Source organism: Chroicocephalus ridibundus, chromosome 12, assembly GCF_963924245.1.
Source record: "Chroicocephalus ridibundus chromosome 12, bChrRid1.1, whole genome shotgun sequence".
Lineage (NCBI taxonomy): Eukaryota > Metazoa > Chordata > Aves > Charadriiformes > Laridae > Chroicocephalus > Chroicocephalus ridibundus.
Genome location: NC_086295.1, coordinates 9,712,926 through 9,737,859, shown reverse-complemented (window position 1 = coordinate 9,737,859; position 24,934 = coordinate 9,712,926). Strand labels below are relative to the sequence as shown.

Genomic DNA, 24,934 nt, shown 5'->3' with positions numbered 1-24,934 from the left:
ACAGGTGTTTTAAGAAAGCAGGAGCAGGTGTGAGAGAAAATCAGACAGCTCTTCCAGTTCTTACTATTATTATTTTGAGTTTGTGAAAAGAAAGAAAAAAGTCGATCCTTGCATTAGGATATTTTGACATGTAAGACTCTTGTCTCTTTCTCAGCAGTAAGACCTTGTTATCTGCCTGTGTGAATATGTTTTCATCTTGGCCTTAAGCGTGTGAATTCGTACGGTGAGAGAGGTGCATGGGAAAGCAAGGCCACATCCACAGCAGCGATTTCTTTTGTTGTCGATGGTTAGCTAACCTAAAGAAGGACTTGAGAGAGGCAGGACCTGTGAGGTGAGCAAAAGAGGAATTGGATGTTAGAAATGTGACTATGGCAAAGTCTGGGACGGTGGCACGTCTCCCCAGCTCAAGCTGCTGGCAGCCCTGGCCCCAGCCCCCCGACCCAGCAGGGTGGTTCTTCAGCCTGCAGGAGAGATGATTAAGGGACAATTCAATGGAGATCTATAAAATCCTGAGTGGCTTTTAGAAAGTAAATGAGAATGGATTGTTCCCTGTCTTTTTCAATACAAGAACTAGGGATTCAAATTTAATTAGCTGATGGTAGGTTCAAAACAACCCCGTGCCCTGTCTAGCGTGGCATAGTGCTATGAGAGACTGTGGGTGTGGGTTGACTGAAAACTTATTATATGGGCTCAAAATGAGATGGGAGAGAATTGGTCTAAGACGTGGACTGAGGCATAGGCACCACCTATTAGGAAATCCTGGAGGTGAAATTACCAGAAAGTGAGAGACCATTCTGGGGAAATACCACTATACATTCAACCTATCTTATGTTCCCTCCTAGGCGTCTGCTAGTAGCCACTGTTGAAGACAGATACTGGGGGGATACGGGTCTTTATTTTGTCCCAGTGCAGCTTTTCTAGTGGATGAGTAAACACTCAGCTTTTTACCAGCAGCAGTCTGAGCTCAAAACCCAGTTTCTGCTCTCTGTTCTGCTATGGTTAGGTCAGCTCTGAGAAGGCTTGTACAAAGGAGGTTTTTGACCTGTCTGCAGAAAGCACTGTGTGTGCTGAGCTCATCTGTGGAGAGCTGGGGCTGGCAGGACTAGGACAGCAGCATCCTTAGGGCCTAGGATGGGATGAAGGGGCTGAGACACTTCAAAGATTTCCTACTGCCAGGGCCTGGGGAAGGGAGTTAAGCAATTGAATGAAAGAAACAGTAAAACCTCAGGTGAATGGCTTCAATGAACTGGCCAGGCAGGGTAAATCCTTGGAGACAGAGAGGTGTTTCTTGCATGTGTTCTCTGCTTTTCCGGAGCTGGAGGCTTTTTTTCCTATCTGTCATACACTAAGGGAAGGATCTGGGATGGGAAAGCATTCAGCAAACTACGGAATCAGATAAATGCTGTGAGTACAAAACCACGGCAGTTGCTTTGGCCTTGGCGTGAGGCCAACTTGCCCCTATTCTGCCTGATCAGTCAGGCACAAGCATAATGGACAGTTTGAAAGGGAGAGTCAGTTAAGAATAGCGTGGGGCAGTTCAGTCTCTCGTTGGATTCATGTTGGTGGTCCTCTCCTCTGCTGCACTTTATCTCCAGTTCAGGCACGCAGGGCGTAAGAGCAAATGCTGCCAGAGCAGCAGCCCGAGAGGAGTAAGTGGAAATGTAGGGCTTGTGTCTGAGTTATAAATACTGTTGAAAATGAAACAGCCCACTTCAGAGCATGCTGAAGCATCATTTCATGAAGGGGAAAATCCCCAGAAACAGAATGATGGGATAGGAAGAAAGGAATGGAAGGTTTTTACATAATTACAACTTGGGAGCTCAGCTTCCAAAGTGTGGAGGGGTGACATGAGTTGGCATCTAGTTTTGATTCATACAAGTGCTATCTGTGGTTAGAGCAAAGTCCCCGGTAATCAACTATCCCAAAAGGTCTCTGCCTCTTGGTGGGTTTCCTGGTTTGGGAGGTTTGCTGCTTCTATCTGATTAGTTAGGTGTAGAAAGCTTGATCATTTCACCCAGCTTTTTCTTTGAAAACATTAAAATTTCTGAGGGTTTCTCTTGCTTCCCTGCTGATATTTAAAAGCTGAGAACAAAGTTGCTATGTGCCGCTGGAATTCCTCCTGTGCTCCTCTATGCCCAGCAGGATATAGTCTGTCTAGGACCACGTGTGCTAAAACTCTCACCAGCAAAGCCTGGAAAAGTGTGCCCTTGCATGCCCTGGGCATTAGATAGGAAAGGCAGCAGACCACAGAAGAAATTGATTTTAAAGTTAGTACCTGTTCACAGCAGCAAAAGTGTAGGTGGAAGCAGTGAGCTTTGCTTTCTTTTGGACAAGCGTTGTTGCTGTTGATTTGCGGCACATTCTGGAAAACTTGTGTGAACTGGTGGTGCTTCTTGCTGAAATATAATGAACAAGCAGAGCATCCCTTGTGATAGCCTTGGAGAAGGGTTTGAATGAGCTGGCAATCAGATCTCCTGTGGCCTTCACTTATCTGTAGAAATCAGCTCCAAGAAATCAGATCACTTGGTTGGCTACTTTCCTTCTATGCTTTTACAGACTTGGCTGTGACAATAGAAAGTAAAATCAGACGCTCTAAACCAGAACACTTTTTTTTGATCCTGCATACTGATAGCTCTGCTAGTTTCCTTATTGCTGGAATGTACAAGAACCCAAGTCCCGCACGAGGGACATAAAGTGCAAGGGGCTGTACAAGCACAGAACAAAGAAAATACTGCTATCCTAATGCATTTGCAATGTACATATAAATTATCAGGTGATAGGGGCATAGAGGCAAAAGGGTGAACACTTGGGAATAGGGTAAATCCTATTAAAAAACCTGGTAAATCCTATCCAGGCTATATAGTTTTTGTGTGTGTGTGTGTGTGAAAGTTATGGCAAAACAAAGCTTAAGAAGGGGCTGCTATTGGACAGTGTTCCCCATTCCACAGATGGGTGGATCACTGTGGTGCAGGCAAGGACACTGATTAACTACCAGAGTGAAAGTGAGAGTAGGCTTCCCTTTGTCCGCTGGAAGGGACATTCCATTTGCAACATCCTCCCACCCCTCAGAGTTAACGAAGGGAGCAGGAGGGCCTCTGGGAACTGGGTCAGTGGCAACTCCAGCACAGTGCAACTTAATTAAGCCAAGGAAAATGAGCGAGAGGGCAGGAACCCCGCATGGCCAGCCAGGAAAGCAGCTGGCTTTGAACAAGCAGATAAAGCTGCTTTTCCACCTGCCTTAGTGAGCTGCCTCTTGATGCTCCCCGCAGGCTGGAAGGCACAATCTCCCGTGCCAAGGACAGCCCTGCAGGCTGTTTTGCTCCTGAACCTCTCTTTGTAAGATGGACTAGCCACATTTCCTTTCTGTAAAGCACACTTGTGTGGCTCCAATATTCCTCATAGGGCCAACAGTCCCACTTTTGGACTCGGCAACTGCCTTGCAAGAAAACTGTTGCTGGGCTGATATGGTCCAGCATGGCTTAGACCATGTTTTCCTTGGCTTCTTTAACATTACAATCTTTGGAGCCTGTCGGGGGAACAAAAAAACCCCAGACCCTAAAAAAACCCTATAGGTCTGTGTCGAACCAGAACAAGGGAGAACTTCTGCTTTCAGACCAGGAATGGGAGATGAGCAACAAAGCTTGCTCCCAAGAACTCTGGGTGGAGGTGGATTGCATATAAACCCTACTGAGATGTCTGGATCCAGATCCAATTTTCGTAACAGCACAGGGTCAGTCAAAATTGCAGTCTTTATGTGGATGCATTGCTTTCTAAAGCTAATTTTCATTCAGTCAGTTTTCTGTGTCTCAGAATAATGTGAATGTGTTCCTCCTACCCCAACAATTGTTGGCAGGAGGACTTGGAACATGGCAGCATCAGTGCTGGAAACAGAAATACCTGGGAAATGTTCTCTGTTACTGCCCCTCAGTTAATTGTGCAAGAGCTGCACAGGCCTCTGGTTTGTGTTGACTAATTAGCTGAGTAATGCAATCTTTTTTTGAACGTTCTTCCTGTTCTAGATCAAGAATGAGACATACATTGATTAAATGACTTACCCGTGGTCACATAGTGAGTGACTCATAGGCAGAGGCAAGAATTAACACCTGGTATTGTTAAATTTCTTCTTCCTAGACCCCATGGCCTCTTATTTCTAGGGCTCATCTCTTTTCTCTCCTGGCCTTTTTGCCTTTTGCCCACTGCAGGATTTGTTACATGTGCGATTTCCAAGGTGTCAATATCTGACCACTGCCAAGAAAATGAGACGGCTGTCCTTTGCTACAGACATCTATAGATGTACAAAAAAGCTAAAGTTCCTTTAATTTCTTATCTTTTTGGAACATTTTACTATGTTGTGCCTGGGTTGGTGCGGTGCCAGGTCCCTCTGCTCCCGTGCCTCCAGCATTGCACATTATGAAGGTGTTAGCCTGTCCTATAATATTATTTTCTGTTTTTTCTAGAGTTATCTTTGCTGCAGTCTCCCTGAAGTGGGAACACTCTGCCCAACAATAGCATAATCAGTTGCAAAAAATCAGTGGGTGGGTTTTATAAATCCCAGTTCAGTATTCAGCAAGGTATAACATCTGTTGTGATCAATATTTTAGAACAAGTCTGTTTGATAAAAAGTTACAGTAAAGCCTTTAGCTTCCTACTGAATAGCTAAATAATTCACAGGAGTAGCTCTAATCACTTTAAGCTTCTTGCATTTGAAAGTAAGCAGAAAATTCAGAGTAATTCTGTAGAGAGGCAATATAGCCAGCTGGATCGTGTTTCTTAACAAGCTGCTGAACTGGGAATGAAGTAGTTTCAGGTTTTTAATGGCTCCTGAAATATGCTGGAATCTAATCTGGCAAAAAATTGGTCTCTTTTATCATTTGGTTTTGATGATATTCTTTACGATAATTTGGCTGGTAAGTGCTAGCAGCCAGTGCAGAAATTAGAGCCTGTAGTTTTAAAAGTCTGCAGAACGGGAACTGTCAGATGCACGGGCATCATGAGATGCCACAAAGGTTAAGGCGAAGAAAAGTTACGGTGAGCGTCGGGGAAACGACGGATATTTGTGTAAAGACGGACCGTTGCCCTAAGCCCGTCGTTGGACGCTGGCCACAGCCTGGCTCCGGGGCCAGCAGCCCGGTCAAAGCCGTGGGGGGGGGCGGTGTCTGTCCAGGATGGGGACGCCGGTGACACCGAGCGGCCCGGGGAGGAGGCGGCCGCCGCGGGGCTCTCCCCGCCGTCCGTGCCGGTGGCACCGGGGCTCCGCCCGGCCGCCTTCCCCCGTTCGGCGGCGGGGCCAGGGCGCGGGGGAGGCGGGCCGGCTCCTTCCCCCCCGCCCCCCCTCCCTTTAAGCCGGCAAAGCGGGGAGTGAAGGTCGGAGGCGCTGCCATGGCGGGCCGGGCCGCGCTGCTGGCGCTGCTGGTGCTGCCGGCCCTGCCCCGCCGCGCCGCCGCCGGCTGTGCCGCCCGCCGGCTCTGCTGCCCCGGCCGCCGCCCGGCCTGCCTCAGCACCGGCTGGCGGCCCGACGGCTCCCACGGGCCCTGCTACTGCGACCAGGCGTGTGCCCGCACCCTCGACTGCTGCCACGACTACGCCGAGGCTTGCCCAGGTGAGTGGCCGGCGGGGCTGCCCCCGGGGCCGACTGTCCCTGCCGCCTCCCGGGCTGACCGGCACCTGCCCGCCCTCGGGGCTTAAAAAGCGCCGCCGGGGTCTGCTTTGCTCGTGGGAAGAGGGAGGGAGGGAAGGTGGCCAGCAGGGATGCGGGTGGCCGAAGGAGGGATGCTGTCGATGCTTGGCTCCCCACCTAGGCTGTGGTTCTCAGAGATGCTGGGGTCCCCCCCGGGAGCAGAGCGTTGGCAGGGTGCGTCAGGGTGCTGCGTGTTTGTACAGGACAGAAATGTGAAATGGAAAGTTTCCTGACTGAATCAGAATCCCCCGATCCCTTTCCCTCGTGTGGGTCGAAGTACTATGGATGGGATCAGATCTGCTGCTCCTGCTATCCCACGCTTCCCTGCAAAAGGCATTGACAGCTCCAGCATCTGGTCTGGTGAGACCCTGGACCACAGTGCCTGTGCCACTGAGTGCTGGGGTCCCCGTAAACGCTGCCTTCCTGGGGGGCACAGCAGCACTCCCTCCATGAATGTCTCCCCCCAAAGGGCAGATGTGAATTAAGGAGATAAGTTATTCTAGTGAGTGGTGCAATCTCATATTCACTTCCTACAAACAGCATCCTCAAGGAGTCTTACCCGCCCATGTAATGCCTTTTTATTTTTTTTTTGAAACCTGCATAGCAGTGCCTTAGCAGAATTTTGCTCTAGGCAGATGGGCAGGTATTCCTGTGATTTCATTGCCTTTTTCCTTTCAAGAAAGAGCTGGAAAATGGGTGGGAAATAAGTTCATTCCGAAGTGATTTAAGCAAGCTGTGTCTGTGAATGAGGACGGACTGGTGGGTCTGCACACCAATAACTCCCCAGCGCAGCAGAGAGCAGCGAGCATAAAAGCTCTGCCCCCGCGATCCCCAAAACCTGCCTCACCTCTGCCCTGGGGCAGGGGGGTCTGCAGGGGGGTGCGTGTCCTGGTGCCGGGGGAGGGACCCGTTGGTGCTGGGTGCCCCAGTGCCTTTGGTGTCTGAGCACGGCTGGGCTGTTGAGTGCTCCTCCAGCACCGCCGCGTCTCCATCCTGCTGCTCCTGGCAGTCATCAGGGTTAGCTGGGATATACAGGAACCCTTTGTGTCTGTTCTTCGTATTTCAGAAGAATAATAAGAAAACTGTGTTTGCAGGCCCTCGTCGCGCATCGTGGGGGGGTAGCAGGGGGCAGTCGCTGGTCCCTCTGTCTGCTGGGCAGCTTGATGCCAGCGCTCTCTCAGCCCGGGGCCATCCTGTGGCTACCGGAGGAATAACAGCATCCTGCTTACGGGGAGCTGTCGGGAAAGCTGGTTTTGTGCAGGATGAGGTATTTCTGCATTATTTCTTGTGATTCGTTTGTACTGGATGCAAGAGACGCAGTTCTACTTTGGGTTGTATTGCCTTTGTAGCCTGGCCTTTTTTCAGTAGTTTTCTTTTTCCCATCACTAAAGAGCTACTTTATCAAACTGACACGTAAAGCAAAATATTAAGGCAAAGGCATTAGTATCTGACAAAACTGAAGGGAGTAGAATACTCTGAATAAATCAGATGCACCAAAGGATTATAATGTTGGGTAGCCTACAATCCAGTGCACAAGCTTTTTTGTGGTGCATTGCTTCATATATGAAATGTCTCAATTACTTAGATAATTGATTTAATTCCTAATCTTTGAATGGGTTTAAAAAGCTGTTTGTGGTGACTTTAGACTAAGAAGAATTGCTTTTTGAAAGATCTTCCTAAAGTTTCTGAAGACAACGTCAGTTTCAAATGAGGCTAATACAGTAATTAGGGGTTATCTATGTTCCGTGGGAGAATAAATTGAAGTATCAAGCTTGAGCTGCTCAGAAAGGCTGGAATTTGCAACAGCATTTAGCAGCTTATGTCCCAATAAAGTCAGTGGGACTCAGGCTTTTGAGTGCCTTTGTAAATCAGAGTGCAAATGGCTGAGCATAGTGTCTCTTAATGGATTTGAATGAGTTCATCCGCATCTTAAAACTGAGGAATAGATTAGTAGTGGAGCTGGACTCAGAACCGAGGAATTCCTTGTGCCTGAGCTCAGCGTCATGGGTCAAGTGTTGCTGTCCTTGGATAGATTGCCTCTGAGAGACTCACAGGGTCTTTGATAGAAGGTAGCTTGCAAGTGAAGCCCTTCTCTTAGTGTCTGAAAGGTGGTGTGTGCTGGCCTGTAGCTGGTCACCGTGTGTGAGGCACCCAGTGGCTGAACCAGCAAGGCAGGAAACCTGGTAAGACACCTGTTCCCTGGTACGACTGAAGTTTGATGTCCCTAGAAGTGCTGTTGTGGTGTATTGTCATACACTGGTCCAGCTCAGTCACAAAATACTGAAATGCAAGGAGAGGGGCTGTAGCCAACTGAATATGTGGGGGAAAAATAATATATGAGTCTATGCTGACCTGCAAGTATTTTTCTCCAAAGGTATTGTTCCTGATGGTTAGACTATGTTGGGTAAGTACAACCGATCAAGTATATCATGGGCTGTGGTTCCAGGTTGCCTTTGAGAGAGACCAGCAGATGAATGGTCTTGTGCTTGAGTGATTCCTGTGTTATTCTTGATAGTTCTCTCTAAAGATTCAATCCTATGAAACTCAACTATGGGAATGCTCATGGGGAAGAGATCACAAAATGGGACATGTGACACAGGGAATGGTACCAGTGTGTTTCAGACTGAACAGATGGAATGTTGAATGCTGAAAGAAGACATTTCTTTAGCTGCACGGAGGCCAAAGCTTAGGAGTTTAGCAGCATGGATACTATGTGGGAGCAAGTAGGGATGCTCAATGATGTGAAGATTTTTGAAGCATTACTTAGTGCAGGTTCCCAAAATTTAGAGTCATGAGTCACATCCTCAAAACATTTTGGGATTGGTTCCAACATGTACAAAGTGGAAGCCATTGTATTTCATTTTGATCTTTGAACTCAACTCCAGCCTGCCATGTGGTGGTCCAGACTCCGTGGCTGGTCATCATTTGTTGTGTGACATCTCACAAGAGAAGTCAGTAAGATTTCAGGACTTATCTGCATGAAGGGTCTACAACACCCTCCCCTTCCTCCTGCTCTTTATCCAGCTCTTCCCGTACCACTCAATTTGACCTCGTCTAATTTTAAAACTTTTCTCAGTTCATCCAGTGCAGGTCCCAGCTTGCAGGGGAGGCTTGCAGTGGTGTAGGAGAGGGAGATGACTGGCCCCATGTAGACTAGTCTGGATGGCTGGAGCTTCTGGGCAGGTAGTTTCCTGGGAGCAGAGCTACTGGGAACTGCCCCACACAACTGTGGGACAGGTGTGAAATAAGGAAGGTTGTACTGAGCTTTTCTGGAGAAGGCATGTCACTGGCATCCTTTCTGTAACTTACACATCCCTGTTTGTTCCTCTTCCTCCAGTTATCCCCTGTGTCGTATCCGAGTGGAGTGTCTGGAGTGGCTGCGCAGAGCCGTGCAAGACAACGTACCGCGTTCGGAGGAGGCACGTCATCCAGGAGCCCAGGAACGGAGGAGAAGCATGCCCTCCTCTGGAGGAGAGGGCTGGCTGTGTGGAGTACTGGACTCAGCAAGGAACAGAGTGCAAACAGTCCCTGAGTAAGTCCCCTGAAAACGTTAAGTGTCTGGGTAATCGGGGGGAGGACTCTTGTTTGAGTCAGCAGAGCTGATTTTTCATTACTGTATTTGGAGAGGGTTGTTTTCAGACACCAGCATGTTTGCTCTGGGCCTGGCTGGTGTAACTGAGAACTGAGCTCTTCACAGAGCGGCTTAGAGATATCCTTCCCGGGACAGTATTTGAAAGCAGCGCCTGCCGTTTGCTGTGATCTGCTGTGTTTCAAAAGTGAAATATTAGAGGCCTGTTGTGATCTCACTTATACGAGTGTAAATCTCTGGGAATTTTGATAGAGTTGGTAGATTTATGCCTGTTTAAAACTTCTGTAAGTGCGTGTTGAGCACTTTTTTTTTATCTTACGTATTTTTTTATTATTTTATGAATCATCTGCAAAAAGTCACGAAGGTGCAATACCCGTCATAGGCAACGTATGAGTTCTCTGCAGTAGAGCAGAGTGCAGGCAGAGGAGACCTCCAACTAGTTTCTGGAGAAAAAACCTGATTTCAGTTTGTTCAAATCAGCTTTTCATGGCATACCTTTACTGATTTTTAGAAGAACTGCTTGTCATTTTTGCTGGTATTTTGGGGTCAAAATCTGTCCAGTCTGGATGTTGGCTACAACTGGCTTCTTCAAACCTGTTGAAAGTTAGCATTAAGTGAATATTGCCTCTGCATTCTGTCTTTTGGGTGTGCTTGATAAGTAGGCGTACTCAGCTCAGGCAAAACATCTGTCAACAATACAGATTCCCTTGTATTACATTAAAGGCCCATCTTTACTGTTTTGCAGACATAAACAGCCTTAGTGCAGTATTGCTACTTACGCTATGTACTCTTTCTCTTTGATATACACAGTCCCAGCGTTAATTACAACAGGAGGGTTTGGAAAAGCGAGGAAAAAAAGATCTGCGACTGATGGCAATGAAAAAGCAGGGTAAGTTGGAGGCTCAGCATGGGGCCTCAGTCATACTCCACCTTCAGTGTCTCCCTGGGTGCAGTTTCGGGCCCAGCCTTTTGCTGATCGGAGTCTGCATTTCCCAGCTTCACTAGAGCGGGGTGCTGCTCTCCCTCCGCGGCAGCAGTATCTCAGTGCATCTGCAGGTTGTGGGTCTGCCTTGATGTTAAGGCCAGTACAAGACTGAGATTCAGCTCTTCGTTCATGGCATTGCTGCTGTTTAAGGTTGTGTGATAAAAAAGCCAAAGACCATTCACTTCAGCTCTTCCCAGTGTGGAATCTGGTGCAGTTTGTACTTTTTTACAGAAATGGTGTAAATTCTCAGGGGGTGGAGTTTGCTATCTTGTTGCGTGGGAAGTACATCCCTCTCCCATTTCAGCCCCCCTTGGCTGTAACATTGCCTGTTTTTCCCTGCAGCACCATTGCATGGCACATGTACAGGCAGGGTTGTGCAGAAAGCTCTGTTGCATTTTAACTTCTGAGATGTCAGCCATCTCTGTGTGTGCTCTGCTGCCTCAAACGAAGGGGAGCTGTCATCAGCCTTCCCAGTCCTCCTCTTTCACAGTTGGGGTCATCACTAGCAGCGACACAGTGCTGATGGGAAAGGTTGTCTTCACCCTGTAACCCCTCGTACGCAGCTTTGCAAGCTGGTTATTCCCCAGGGGTTCTTGTTGCAGTCCCTGGTAGTTTGCCTGTTTCTTGTTGGGAGCTGCCATTCTTGTAAACACTGTGTGGAGTTTCCCAGAGCTGCTCTTGCAGTATGAGGCAGCTATGTACTTGTTGATTTATTTCTCCACGTGCTGTTGTACATGTAAGTATTTCCATAGTGCGTGGGTGCATCCATCCCACTTAAGTGTCTGAAGGAAAGAGCATCTGTTCACCCTGAGCCTCCGTTGGACTCCTCATTACTTGAGCCTTCTCCCTGTAAAATGAAAAAATGTGAGCACAGCTCTATTGCACGTGTATTTACCCTTGCTCTTTCCCTCAGATAAGATGAGGAAGCAAACTGCTCACATGGTTTGGTGTGCTACTTAAAGGTGTTTGGAAATCCCCATGATGACGGATACAGAACCAGTCTAGACTAGAACCCAATTCTCTTCTGTGTTTATAAATGGTTACTGAGCTTCTTTGGTTTTCCTGTCCAAACAAGGCCAGTTCTTTCGGGCTTTCCTCTTCAGATTCGGTTAAAACCGGAAGCACAGAAAAATCTGAGCAGGGCAGAAGTGCTGTGTCAATCTGGTAGCTGTTCCACTAAGATACGACAACCTCACTCTGTCTCTTAAGAGGGAGATCATCAAAAAGAAAACCATTACAGACCAAATCTCAGCTCCTGTCACAAGTTGCTCTACAAAACCCATTATAAGTAATTGAGAGTAGGTGATTGAGAAAGTGTGGTTCATCAAATGGATGCCAGACTTGAAATCTGTTGGGTTTTTCATCTCTAGTCAAATGCTTGACCAATCTGTGTCTCTGTTTTTAAAGACAGTTGCCAGGTTTTATTGACCTTAGGTGTAGATGGGTTTGTTTGTTGTTTTTTTTTTTTTTTTTCTTAATTAGTGATCTGTGGTCACCCAGTTTAGTCTGGCTCTTTCAGTCCTGTGGAGGGCTTCAATCTGGTTATTGAGCTAATCTACTCACTTATTTTGGTTGCAGGTACTGTGTTGAATTCCAGCTTGTGGCCATCACACCGGGCTGCTTGCAGAGCCAGCACTCGTACACTCACTGGATGCAGTATTTAAGGGAGGGCCACACCGTCTGTGTGGAGTGTCAGCACCCGGCTTTAGACTCCAGAAGTCTACATTGTTATGGGGATGGCAGTGGAAGCAAGAAGTAAGAGTTTTAACTTTTGTTTCTGTGTTGAATTTTTAATTCTTCTCCCTTGATCTGCTTGTCCCAATTTCATAATGCGCTGCATGCAGCTCTCTGGAGTGCTCTACATCTAATAACTGGTCTTCGTTGCATACCATGAGTTTCTTGCAGAGGTGAAATGACCTGGTGAAGCTCATGTATTAAACCAGTGGCAGAGCCAGGACTGAAGTATGGGAGTACCTGCACTTAGTCTGCTAAATCTCACTGACTTTGAAGTGGCACAGTTGTGGAGTTTTTTTGTTTTATGGACACTCCATTCATCCTTCTAAGGTTAACAGTCCTGTCAGATGTCTCTGATTTTTAAGCACTAGGGATTTTATTTCTACAAGTGACCCTTTATGAGTATTTCTGGTGTGTGGCAGCTGGCGTGGGAACCTGGGGTATGTGCTGGCACCTGAGGTTGGATGGAAGTGCTGTTAAATCTTTGCACTTCCAGCATCCTTTCCCTGGAAAGCTGAAGAAGCTTTGGGGCAATTGATGGGGACCACCCAGGTTGTACAAATTGGGCAGACTCCAGCAAAGATGAAGGGAATGGCTTGAAGCTGCAAAACACATTTGTGGCAGAGACAGCAACAGAGGGATTCTGGCTCCCATGCCTCTGCTGTGGTCACTGGAGGCACAGCTTCTGCATCGCTTTGATCCTGATACTCTTAACCCCGTTGCTAGTTGTTAGTATCCTCTGAAACTGGTTAGCAGCCCTGCCTGAGAAAAACATTGCCTATCAGTGCCAGGCAGGGGTATTTTTAAAATTTACACAAATGTTGCAGTAAGCATGTTCATTTGAATTAGAAACTCTAAACTAGGATTGTCAGGCCTCAAGCGCACAATGTATTGCACTACCAAGACTGCCAATAATGGCCTTTTTAGGCAGAGTTTTTCTCAGGCTTTTAGTAAGAGGAAGTCACGTTTGAGTCTTTTCCTTTCCTTCCTCAGCTTGTTATGTACATAGGTTCCAAAAGCTTTTAGATAAAGAAAAAAATCTTAACTGGTGTGGCCAGGAGTAGCTCTTACCTGCATTCAACATGTAAATGGTTATAAAAGCTTACAATAGCGTTATTTTACCAAAACCTTGGAGCCAGACAGTAACATCAGATTAAGCAAAATATATTCAGGAATTCATTTCCTCATAGGGCTCCAAAAGGAGGGGGGCATTTTCATTCACCTGATCTGGTGAACAGCACGGTACGTAGAATGGAAGCACAGAGAAAATGGGACTGTGTCCTTTAGGAATGATGATCTGATTGTCAGGTGTTGGCAGGCTGATAAGGCTGGAAAGGGGTAACGATAACGGAGTTGGGGCGAATGGTGACTGGTTCACTGAAGTCAGAACTCAGCCCACATCTCAGCAGGTGGTTTAAATCCATTCCAGTTGAGCAGAGCCTAGAAATTGTTCCCAGAGCCTTGCTGGAGGTAAGATGAACTGGTGGGTCCATTTCATTATAGGCATGTGAGAGCCAGCAGGGGAAACAACTTTTAACACGGTGAACTTTTACCCCTCCAGCGTTACTGCCTATAATGTCCAATGACGTAATGTCTGTGGTATTTTCTAGGCGGGTATGAGCTCTTGGTGTGTGTGCCAAGCTGAGATACTGTGTGTGTGCTCTTGGGTTTATTGCCGGGGTAGTAGCGTAGGCTTGGAGGACAAGGCAGGGCTGGCCTGAGCAGAGGACAAAGCTCCTATCTACAAAAGGCAATGGAGGTGCACTGGAAGCCTCCTCGAACCAGCAGTGCTGGGCAGCTTTGTCAGAGATGAATGAGTGACTGGCAGGTGGAACGTGAATGATGTCTCTGGTCTGCAGCTTGCTCGTTCTCTGTGTGTGTGAAGCCTCCCTTACACTTTGCATGGATCTTTTAGATAACTCCCACATATCCCCTAGATAGGGATCCATCCCCAACCTTCAGGGCATGGTCTGGTGTTCTTTATCACTATTTGACCTTACAGTGGTGGGTCAAGGAGGTTGTTGTCCATGGCTGGGGATCTTGCTTGATTTTCTTGATATCAGCATCTCAAGTGCAAGTATTTACTATAGGTATTCTTCATACGAACAGAGCTGTCCCTTATTTTGTTTCCAGAAATAATATACATTTTTTACCAGGTTGCATGGAGGAAACTGACCTCTCTGATCTCTGAGAAGAAGTTGGATTGTTGGTGGGGACAGCCATTGAGTGAGATGAGGGAAATGTCTGTGAAAAGGCTTCTGCCTTCTGTTAGAGTAAGTGGCCATATCTGAGCATGCCGTCCTGCAAGGGAGCAGTGCTGTGAGGGGGTCGCATGGTGAGGTCCTCAGGTTGGGATTCACTGGCCAGGTGTGGAGGACATAAGTGTGAAGCTTGTAAAGAAAGGTGGAAGAAGATGGGGAAGCAGCGGCTGCCCCGAGAAAGAGGATGGTGGGAGGCCCAAGCTGATGCCAGAGCCTAGGATGCAGCATGTGTTGAGTTTGCCGAGATCTGCTCACGAGTCTCTGGCTGTATGCTCAGTTCACCCTCAGTTTGAAATCTTTGCTGGTGTAACTCTGCCAGGAGAGGTGGGCAGTTTGTGGTAACTCCGAGGGGTGGTTATGCCGGCTGGCGTGTGCCATCGCGCACTGGACGGGTCTGTGGGGCTGCTGGCCGGGGCTGTGGGGGGAAGCATGCACAGCTGCTGCTGTCCCTCCCACGCCGTGCCTGCGCTTTGCTTCTCGCCCTGTCAGTTCGGCAGCTTGTGCCAGCGTTTAGTTCCCCGAGATATTGTTCCAAGAGTGACTCTCAGGAAGGAAAACATCTGACAGAGTTTAAAATAAACTCGGCAGTGCTGGTATATTTTGATGAGTATTTCCTAATTATCTTCTTGTGTCTAAGTGGAGTCTGGCTTATAAATGCTTCAAGTTAGAGAGAGATGCTTGTTATCTGTGCCTTCCACCTGTCTCCCACTCTGTAGAAGATGCTAGTTCATTTTAACCCCTGTTATGCAAGCTCAGGAGGTTTCCCAAAGTCCTTGATTTATGGCCAGATCTGTGGCCATCAGGTGAGGATAGCTAGGATAACCTAGCTTGCATTGGCTTCTTTCTTCTAGAAGGATATAAATTGTCTTATTCTGAGATAAACAAGGCAGAGCATCGAGCTGGGAAATTGATCTGTTAATTTTGGATCGTCTTCTGAAAGATCTACAAACAAAGCACAGACTTGACATCTGTGAAATTGTTACTCCACCTGTGTCTAGGAGGATCAGCTGCTTTTCATCATCTGGAGCAAGATGTGGTGGCTGTAGCACGTAAATGTCCAGACCGCAGCAGTTTACGCCCATGCTTGTGGGGCGGGGAGAGAGAGAGGATGGATGGACTTGATTTATAGCAAAGCCAGCATTTGCCTTCCCTACCAGCAGGATGACAGTAAGCAAGTTTAGCTTATGTGTTTAAGGAGTAAAGCCTTTTAAAGGTAAAGCCACAGCCCAGAATTTTGAAGGGTATGGGACTGTTCCATGCACAGCGTGCTTTATCTGGGATCTTAATCCTCCCTGTGCAGATCCTGATATTTTGAAATGACCCCAAGCCAGAAGAAAAATACAGTGAGCCTTTTCCAACCATGTGTGATGTATAAAACCCTGCTCTGGAGCATGACATCTCATTAAACCAAGGGCAGGGTTATCTTTGTGGCGCTAGAGTAATAATTCCAGTTTCTACAGAACTATAAACCAATCAGAAGTTAGGGGTCTGTTGAGCTATTCTGTGGGCAGCTCTTTGCACAGGGCAAGAGTTGATCCAGTTGTGGTATTTGTGCTTCTCCAAAGGTCAGGGCTGGGAAACACTGATGTGAGGAATTCCCTTAAACCGCTAAATGCTAAAATCTGGGAGGGGCACAGTGCTATAGCAAAATTTCAGTTTCTGTGGCAATCAGGCCAGCATTGCTTGTGCAGCTGCTGATTGTGAAAAACGGCCTGTGCGTCTGCTTGGTTGTTTTAATAGGATACTTCTGGTCAATGTGTTGATGGGAGTGCCTGGGAGAAAAGGGTTGGTTGGGTTGGTTGGTTGGTTTTTTGTCCTCTACTTAAGAGGCATGTGAGTAACCTTGTTCCAACACTTGTGGGTCTGGTACCTCCAGCCAGCTGCCACCCAGAAACTGTGTCAGTGTGTAGCTGCTAGCAAGGCAGAAAAGCTTAAGCAGGTGTTCCACTAACATGGTTATCTGGAGATGCTCATGTCCCTGCGCCTCTCACACAGACGTGTATGTGCTGTGTATTGCGTGCTAGGTACTTATTCAGCATCTTGATGGCTATGGGTGACAACAGAGCTCTGCCTGCTGAAAGGGAGCATGGTGTTATAAAGAAAAATGGAGAAAGAGGTAGTTTGCCCACTGTGCAACCTGTCAAGGGTTTCAGCCCAGGAGTTACGGGGGTGTCAGTGTGCTTTGCGAGTTGTTGCATGCAACGCTGGGCACTCCGAGGGAATGTTTCTGGGAATCCTTTTGGACTTAACATCTACAGTATGAGCTGCTTTGGGTTCTTCCAGTTGCAGTGTTCCCACCTGACTGTGGCTTTACTTCACGCTATTGTAATCCTATGGGGGTCACTGTGGTTGCTGCTTCTTTACAATGGTAGAAAGGCATATTTGTGTCCATGGAGTGAAAATCGATGTTAGGAAACTAAATGGAATTTCCTGGGTGATTTAAGCCCGGTACAAGTGACTGTCCTGCAGCAGAGGTGCAGCACATGAACTTTTTCCCTCTTATGATTGTGTTTCAGGAATCAGCTGTTGCACTGGCAGGCGGTAGGGAACCCTCGCTGCAAGGGAACCTGGAAGAGAATTCGCCAGCTGGACGCTTGCTCCTGTCCTTCTGTTCACAGCTTCTTGTTCATCTAACTTCTCCTGACAGTCCCAGCAAGTGAGTGCTGTGATGGCTTGTCTGGCACCAACGTGTGGCAGCTGTAGGAACCACAAGCAGAACAATGACTTCTCCATGTCAGAGGCTGCTGTCTGTACTGGGGCATCCTGAATCCTCTCTGTCCCTGTGTACTCCCCAGTTTCCAAAGAAATCAGGCTGGCTGTGAAGTGCCAGTCTCTTTCTGCCCATCCATCCCTGAGAGAGGTCTGTCTGACCCTGATGACTTCTTGCAAATTCCCCCTTTCTTGAAATAAGAAATCGGACAAAAAAGGCCATATGAACCCAGATTTAGTTATTATTTTTCCAAAGTCTCAATGAAGAACCTACAATGCAAGATAAATTGACTCAAGTGCCTTCTTTTCATGGCAATGGCACTTCTCTGTGGATGCTTCCTGCTTGTGCTTGACCATCTTTTCCTTTTGTTTTCACCCTCCCTGGTCTCATCATTTCATATTGATCCTCAGTCTTACAGAGGGTTAATCTTGTGCTGCTGAGATAATGGCAAAACTTAGATGTGAGTCTGTTCAAATCTGTGAGAGTAGAAGGTACCGGGGATCAAAGAGCCCTTAGACTTCAAGTTTCAAGGAGCATCTCTGAGTTGCCCAAAAATGCAGTGCAGTCCTGGGGCTCTAAATAGGAAGTGACCCCAGCTGTACCAGGAGGGCTAGCTATAGTCTTGTCTTTTTGACTGGGAAATATTTGAAATATTTTTTTATATTCTGCTGATTTATATTCGTACTTTTCTATAAATGAAAATAAAGGCGACTGGAGACATTCTCCCAGTGTGTGTCCGTTGATTAATCTGTGTAGTGCCATCTCTTTAGCGCCTGAACCTGCCTAATTTATTCCAGCCAATCTTGCCACCGACTCATCTGCTCCAGCAGGTAAGATTGGAGGAAAAGTCGCTGCCGTCCAGTTCTACTCAGGATTTACAGGTGGAAATCCGGCACCGTGACCTACCACTATGCAGAAATAGATGGGATATTTCCTTTAACATACACACACTTCTGAATCTGCTGAAACAAAATTACGGAACGGACTTGTGCTTTGTGGCAGAGTGCTGCAGTGATGAGCATCTGGGTAATTAGATTTGTCAAAACCCAGGTGAGTGGCTGGGGGTGGCTCCAGAAGACAGTTTTAATGCTTGAGTCTGACTCTAGACTAGGTTTGGATCATGACACCCATCTAGTGACCACGTTGAGGGCCTTTCATGAAAATATGAAAGGGCACTGAGGATGCGTGCTTGAGATGCTTAGAGGAATATGTGTAGTCCGGCGCTGAGAGGCCTGAAAGCGCGTGATGCCTCTTGGCCAGTACAGTAGGGATTTGAGAGCAAGGCTCTGCTTTTTATTGTATGTTACAAGCTGTCTCTGTGGATTAATGACTCACAGTGGGGTGATCTCATCCCAGAGTAGCAAGATTTAAAAAAAAAAAAGGCTTGTGCTTCACTGTCTGGTAAAATCTGTAACTAACTTGTGGCCTGCTCAGGGGTCCTCGCTGGTTTGTGAGCAGAGGGGTGCGATGCTCTGAGGCGTGGCTTGGGAATAAATAACTGGAGTACATCGTTTCGGTTCTTGCAGTGAGGATTTCTGTCAAGCTGGAAGCCAGTTTCATTTTCTTGGTGGAGATACGTAATCATAGTAGCATTTAGTCATTGGAAGGTTTCCTTTGTCCTGCAGAAGCCCTGTATTGGGCCACAGGACCGTAAAGATGCAGCTGTTCATTTCAGGAGGAGAATGGAGCCAGGTACTGGAAACATTTTTTGCTTTCAAAATCTACCCAAATTTTTGACAAGATGAATCCATGCTCTTATCAGATGCTTTCAGAATTAAGTACTGAAGCTATAAAGGGTGGAATTTTTGCTTAATAACGCTTAAAAAACTTAGTCTTCCAAATGTTGCGTTCACCCCAATGCCCCTCTGCTACAACATCAGAGCCGGCTGGGTAGCAGAAGAATGTATTGCAATGTTACAAATGATAGTGTCAAGTGGTAAAAGCTTTTATTCTAATCGGTGAAACAATGTGGCACCTTAAAGCACCTTAATCACAATCCCTTTAATTTATTGAGTACTTAAGCGTTAGCTGTACTATATTTGTGTGTGAGACTTTTATTAGATCGTCGCAGTACTTGCTGTCAAATATTTGGTCCTACAGGAACTGTAGGAAACTCCAGTCAGTTTCGATGTAAATTTGATGTGTAGAAATTTGCAGACTCAGTCTCTTAAGTGAGTGAAGGTAGCTGTGGAAAGTTGAGAAGCTTGAAGTTAGGCTGCCCAGAAATAAAATTCTGGGTCAGATTGCTACAGAATCTGAGCTTGATGATTTATTTTTTCGGAGACTGACAGTAAATTTCCTAAAATGCATTTTAGGTTGACTGTAACCACTTGTGAATTCATGCCACATTTGATGATTAGTCCTCATAGATGCACACAGAGGAAAGACAGGGATTTAGAAGTGGTAAAATGTTTTTATACCTCCTAAGTGAAGTGTTTTGATCTTTGATTTTGGAATTCTACTGCAAGATTGAAATATAGAGTCAAAATATTTCATTCAACCCCCTCATTGTTTTCAAGTTTCTGTTTCGAGGAAGATATTGCAGAAAAAACCTCTCATTTTTGAATTGACCATAATGATTTATCTATTGATAGTGTTCCGTTCTGGGTCCTGCTTGTGAGACAGCTGTGATACAAAATCAGTAAGCACAAAATAGTCTGCTCCTGCGGCAAATGACTTGTTGGTCAGGGTTTTCTTTGCTGCTGCCTGGTCCCTGAGAGCTGATAACATGAGGTCCTAAGAAGAGCCGCTGACAGTGGCATGGTGGGACTTCCAGTCTTTTGCTCCTCTCACCGTAGCCTGGGGATGCAGGAGCATGAAGGAACTATCCCATGAGGGACCCTCGTAGCAGCTATAGTTCTACACGGGCTGTATCACTTGATGAAACAAGACATTGCAAATGTCTCGGTGCATCTGCACATCCTCAAAAGGGCTGTGCAGTGTGCTGGCTTCACCTCCTCACCTTGGGTAACTGTACAAACAAATCCTGTTGGCAAATTCCTGGGGGAAGGAAGGAGAAATGCAAGTGCATGTGAGAGAGAGAGAGCGCGCAAGAGTCAGCCTTTTAAGTAGAAGATAATGAAGCCGTCAGATCACTTTTCCTGCAAATGAAGATTAGCTCATGGTGTAGACACATACTGGGTCCTGCCTGTTTTCCTCCAGGGGTTTTATCATCATCCATCACAATAATCTCCATATTTTCTACAGCCTGTTTTTTGGGGAAGATAAGACTATTGGAAATCCAAGGCAAAATACTCCTGAAAAGTGGCTGTGTACAGTAAACAAGCAAGGCAGCTTCACGTTGAGGAGAGGCTGTTCACCGAAGATGACAGCCGTTCCCATGACAACGCTAAAAACCTTTCACCATTGGGCATCAACAGGAGAACATCTCCCACGGCAAGTACACGAAGCCAGGAGTTTAGTCCTCATCTTCCATAAATCACCCTGTTGGGCACTGATAAAGAGGAACCGCCAGTTGCGCACGTGCAGCTCCACCTTCTAGGCACCAGCCTGGCTCCAGATGAGAGGAAGAGCAAATAAAGCTAAAGTGCCAGTGAGTTGGATTTACGTAAAAGGAAAATTAAGCTTGACTGATGTTCCTACCCTTCCCTCTGCTCTCCATCTGAGGATCACCATTTTTAATGATGAAAAGCCTAGCAAAAATCCAGGCTGTTTTGCAAACTGCTGAAGAAGCCAAGTGATTTTCACTGTTATAGAGAAATCATTCACTGTCATGAGATGGAGGGAGAGGGAGGCCTTGGGAGAATTCTGCTTTTTTTCACCCTAACCTTGTAGTGTCCAGCCTGTGATTCAACAGTTTTCTTCTCCATTTGAAACAGAAGTTGGTAAAAGACCATTTTTCACCACTGGATCTTCATCGGGCCTGTCAGCTCCCAGAGTGTCATGACACGTGGGTCTGAGCTTCTGCAGTCACCTGAATGTATGAGGATCTGCTTCCTTTTTTAAGGAAAAAGCCCTTATGCATTTGGAAAAAAAAGACTTGAAATGTGCCCAGAAAGCTCAGGAGCCAAAGGTAAAGAAAAAGAACAACAAAAAAATGTCATTTTCTTCAATATCCTTTTTGCTCTAAAGACAAACTTTTGTTTCTTTTGCTCTGCGGCCAGAGGAGTTGAGTACGTTCTGTTTGAAAGGTAGGAGTTAGCAATACTTCTCCATAAATAAAACTATTCTGTTATCTTTAGCTTTTCAAACCTTTTTTTTTTTATTCTTAATTTTGGATGTTTTGAGTATTTAAATACTAAGATCACTGACGCTTTTTTTTTTTCTTTTAGTGAAGTTTTTTTCTGAAGTCCTTTCCAGTTATAAAATTAGTTGCTTGGTGATAGTTGTGATACTGCGAGTGGAGGTGAGAAAGGGGAGTCTGAACCAGCAGAGATTATTCTGTTCTCTCAATATGTCTCTTGCAGCTTAAAACTGCAAAACAAAATTACTAGCAAGGGACCTCTTTTTTCTTTTTAAACACTGGTTCTCCCATTCTCAAGCTGGGAGAAATGCATCCAGTTATAAGGGCTGTTCTATGTATTCTGCGAATCGCCACCTTTTCAAATCCCCCGGGAAGTGCAGGGTCTGCAGGCTGCTGGGCTGTGGGACCCCAGTTGCTCTCGTCCCGTGACACGTGTACACAACTCGCTGTGACACTAGTGGGACTCAGACACGCATTCAGGACAGGACGTGCTTGGCTGCATCTTGTAAACATCTTAAATTGATACTGGAAAGGCAGAAATATGGAACCATGGTGCAGTTTATGTATCACGATATTACCCTCTTTTCATGAGTTCAGGCACAGTGTGTGACCCCACTCTCCCCCAAAACCATGAGTTCCACACCCTGGTCCATGCTGGAAATGAGATGCAAGGTTCCTTTTTATCACATTCCCTAATCCTCAGGGCTGAAGAGCTGATCCCTGCACAGAGCTCAGCATCACCTTGGTCCTGTGCATTGGTTTTTTGCTGTTACTTGCTGTGCTCGGTGCTTGTTTTGCTTGAGCTCTGTCGTGGCCTTTCTGTGCTACTAATTGTGTGCTTTTGAATTACTGGAAGGGTGTTGCAGGGTGATGCCAGCAATTAATGGGCTTTCACCTTCCTCCACTTTCATAACAATCCTCAGACCAATTAACCAATTCTTGATTTATTCCTTGCATCGTATTTCAGCCATTAGCAGGCGGAGCAGAGGCCGTCTGAAAAATGGGAGTTGCTCGGCCCCTTCTGCTGGGGGTGAAAGCTGGTGCTGCTCTGGCTTGCCTAATCTTGTGCCTTTCTGCTCACCCACAGGCGAACGCTCGGAGCTGCTGTTGGAGAGCACAAAGTGCAGTTGGACGCCTTCCCCCCGCGCACGAGTGTGTCTGTAGCCATGGTGGGCTCCCCTGAAGCAGCGCCCATCACCCAGTTCTGTGTCCTGGCTGCTGGGACAAATGGCGGGATGCAGGAGAGCATCTCCAGGAAACAGTCCTCGATTGCGTTAGAAGGGTGGTAGCTGGAGAACCTGGGTTTCTCCAATGTGACAACAGGGTGCTGTTATTTTTCCTCTCTCTGTTTTAACTCCGTCTAGCAGCTGCATGTGATGTGGAAACAGATCCCTGAAATGCTTTAACAGTGAGGGTGGCTTCAAGCTCGGTTCCGAGGCAAGGGGATAAATGAGTGAGTAGTTTCACAAACTCACAGGCTCACGTGAGTTCCTCACCCACCTCTCTCCCTTGGGCATTGACTGTGCTCCTTTGGGCACAGCGATGCAAAAATGGCCTGTAATCACTGGTGGAAAGAGCTGATCATGGGTAGTTATGAAATCCCATGGCCGTGGAGCTTGTGTTCTCCCTGGCTTTTTCCCCTTGGTTTGCCTGTTTAGGGTGAATCCTGACAGGTACATGGGCTCATGCGCTGAGCTCCTCTGCATGCTGCACTCTGAATATTAATGTCATCTGCCCAATTTAGGAACAAAGTCATAAGTCACTCATTTTTCTAAGGCAGGAAAAAAGCTTAAATACTTCCAAGAAAAGCACCACTGTTTATTATGCTGGCTAGGCTGGAGAGTCTTAGTTACAGCGTGTACTGAGGACTGAGAGCCAACCCCGAAAGGCATCAGCACACGAGCCCCCAGGGCACAACCGCCACCCAGGGCTTGTATGCGGGGGGCGGGACAGATGCAGGGTAAAGCTGCCTCTCCTTGCCTTTAACAACTAAACAAACAGAAAAGGAGCTCTGTTGTGAGAAAGGGAGAACGCTCTGGGCAGTGGGGGGAATATTGGGGCTTTATTCAGGAATAGGTTCCCCTAAAAATGAAATTCTCATCAGCTGGGAAGTTGCCAAAATGAGCTGCAGTCTTCTCTGCACAAAACGACCCTTTATACCCATAAGCCTGCTAGTAGCACGGGTCTATGAAATATTAACGTTTCCGATGTAAGACACAGTTTCTTCTTCTTCTTGTCTTTAGAGCTGCCTGGCTGCTGGGAGAGACACACGAGACCACCCCTCTGCCCTGCCAGGGGCAGGGTGTCAGCAGCTGGCCACGGAAAACCTCCCTGGCAGCTACCGCCCTGTGAGACACGCTTTGATAAGAAAAAGGCAGGGGGAAAAAAAAAAATAGTGGAAAAGAATCTGCAAAATTTCCACCTTCTGCCCCAGAAGAGTGGAGTGTGAACTGCAGGACCTGGTGAACATAAACATCTCGGCTTCCAAAAACTGGTTAAGCTTTTGCCGTCAAACAGCAAACGTCAAAACAGAGAAGTAAGTATATATGCTAGCCCAGCCAGCCCTAGCAGTGCCCCTGTCTGCATCACTGTGTCTTCGTTACCCACTTACACTGCTTCCTTATATGAGCATTTTCTTTGAAAATAATATATACTTGGAGAATAGAGAGGCAGGTCCTATCAAGCAATGTTCACGCTTCCTTTTTTCCTCCAGTCTCCTTGTTTTAATAAGCCAATAGATCTTCGCCTCCTTTTAGTTTTTGAAGGTCTCAATTTTAATGAGGAAAGCCTTGAACCTAACGTGAGTCTCTAAGTACTCTGAAGAGCAATTCCCTTGAATTTAGCGGGGCTGTTTACATTGGTCGAGTTAACCATATAGCAAGGTACCAACCGGAGCGCAGCTCCTTTGACAGCCGGGTATCTCCCGTGCGAGCAGCCCTGGCTGGTGACGGCTCAGAGGACGAGGCAGATGCCTGCTCTTTTGTGCCTGCACACAGAGCTCCCCCTTCCCGAGGGGCCAGAGGCAGTTCACTCTGAGCTGGTTTGATTTTGAATTGAAGTAGTTTCTGTTTGCCAGCGGTAGTTCAATATTTATGTTACCCTAATCCATAAAGCACTGGGCAGAACTTACTGCGCGCTTCTCGTGTCACATAAGGAGCTGCTGGCCAGCAAGTCAGTAGTAAACTCGACCGAAGGAGGATCCAGCAGACAGACCGCACTGTTGGAGATGCTGAATGTGGGAGAAGAAAGGCTGTATGTGAGCCTGGGCCACGGGCTGGTGGCCTAGGACGTCTCCCTGGTCCATCCCAGCCTGGCTGGGCAGTTGCATTTGTATCTCGTGTGGCTCCTGTCGTAGTATCAGCGTTTCAGGAATAGCTGTGATTTTGGTTTGTTTATTATGTGTATGGGCTTTTCTTTCTTTTTTCCTTCAAGTGCAAATAATCCCCTGGGATTGATACTATTCCTTGCAAATGGTGGCCCTACCTGTGTATAATCATGAACACCTAACCATCAAACCTTGGTCGTGGGCTCACAGGGCACGTGTGGAGATTTCTCTATCATACCGGCTGTGTGGCTTAATGTCTGTGTTAAAACACGGACAGACTGATGGCAGGTGGGAGCTTTGGGTTTGCGAATTCATTCAGCTCCATTAAGTGTTTCTTTGTTTTTTTTTTTTTTTTACATTTAGATTTGCAATATTAATGGTGGTTAACAGAAGTTTCCTGGAAACAGAGATGACAATTAAAAACCCAAGTACAATAAAATTGATGTTGG

The 24,934-nt window shown here is 46.8% G+C and overlaps 1 protein-coding gene and 1 long non-coding RNA gene across 6 annotated transcripts in view; both read left to right on the top strand.

Moving 5' to 3' along the window:
- Positions 1-17,679, top strand: part of LOC134522451 (somatomedin-B and thrombospondin type-1 domain-containing protein-like) — a 35,514-nt gene extending 17,835 nt beyond the window's left edge. For 3 of the 5 annotated variants that reach the window (XM_063350132.1, XM_063350133.1, XM_063350131.1), the window contains 5 exons: positions 4,203-5,599; positions 9,015-9,209; positions 10,077-10,155; positions 11,830-12,006; positions 16,763-17,679. In XM_063350132.1, coding sequence (XP_063206202.1) covers positions 5,380-5,599; positions 9,015-9,209; positions 10,077-10,155; positions 11,830-12,006; positions 16,763-16,880 — 789 coding nt within the window. In that variant the 5' untranslated portion in view covers positions 4,203-5,379 and the 3' untranslated portion in view covers positions 16,881-17,679. The remainder of the gene's footprint in view (positions 1-4,202; positions 5,600-9,014; positions 9,210-10,076; positions 10,156-11,829; positions 12,007-16,762) is intronic. The other 2 variants (XM_063350135.1, XM_063350134.1) reach the window with 1 other exon arrangement.
- Positions 17,680-20,181: 2,502 nt separating this feature from the next.
- LOC134522420 (uncharacterized) lies at positions 20,182-23,768 on the top strand. The gene is made up of 3 exons (XR_010073053.1): positions 20,182-20,989; positions 22,248-22,613; positions 23,404-23,768. It is a non-coding gene; the product is annotated as an uncharacterized LOC134522420 (long non-coding RNA).
- The last annotated feature ends 1,166 nt before the right edge of the window (positions 23,769-24,934 follow it).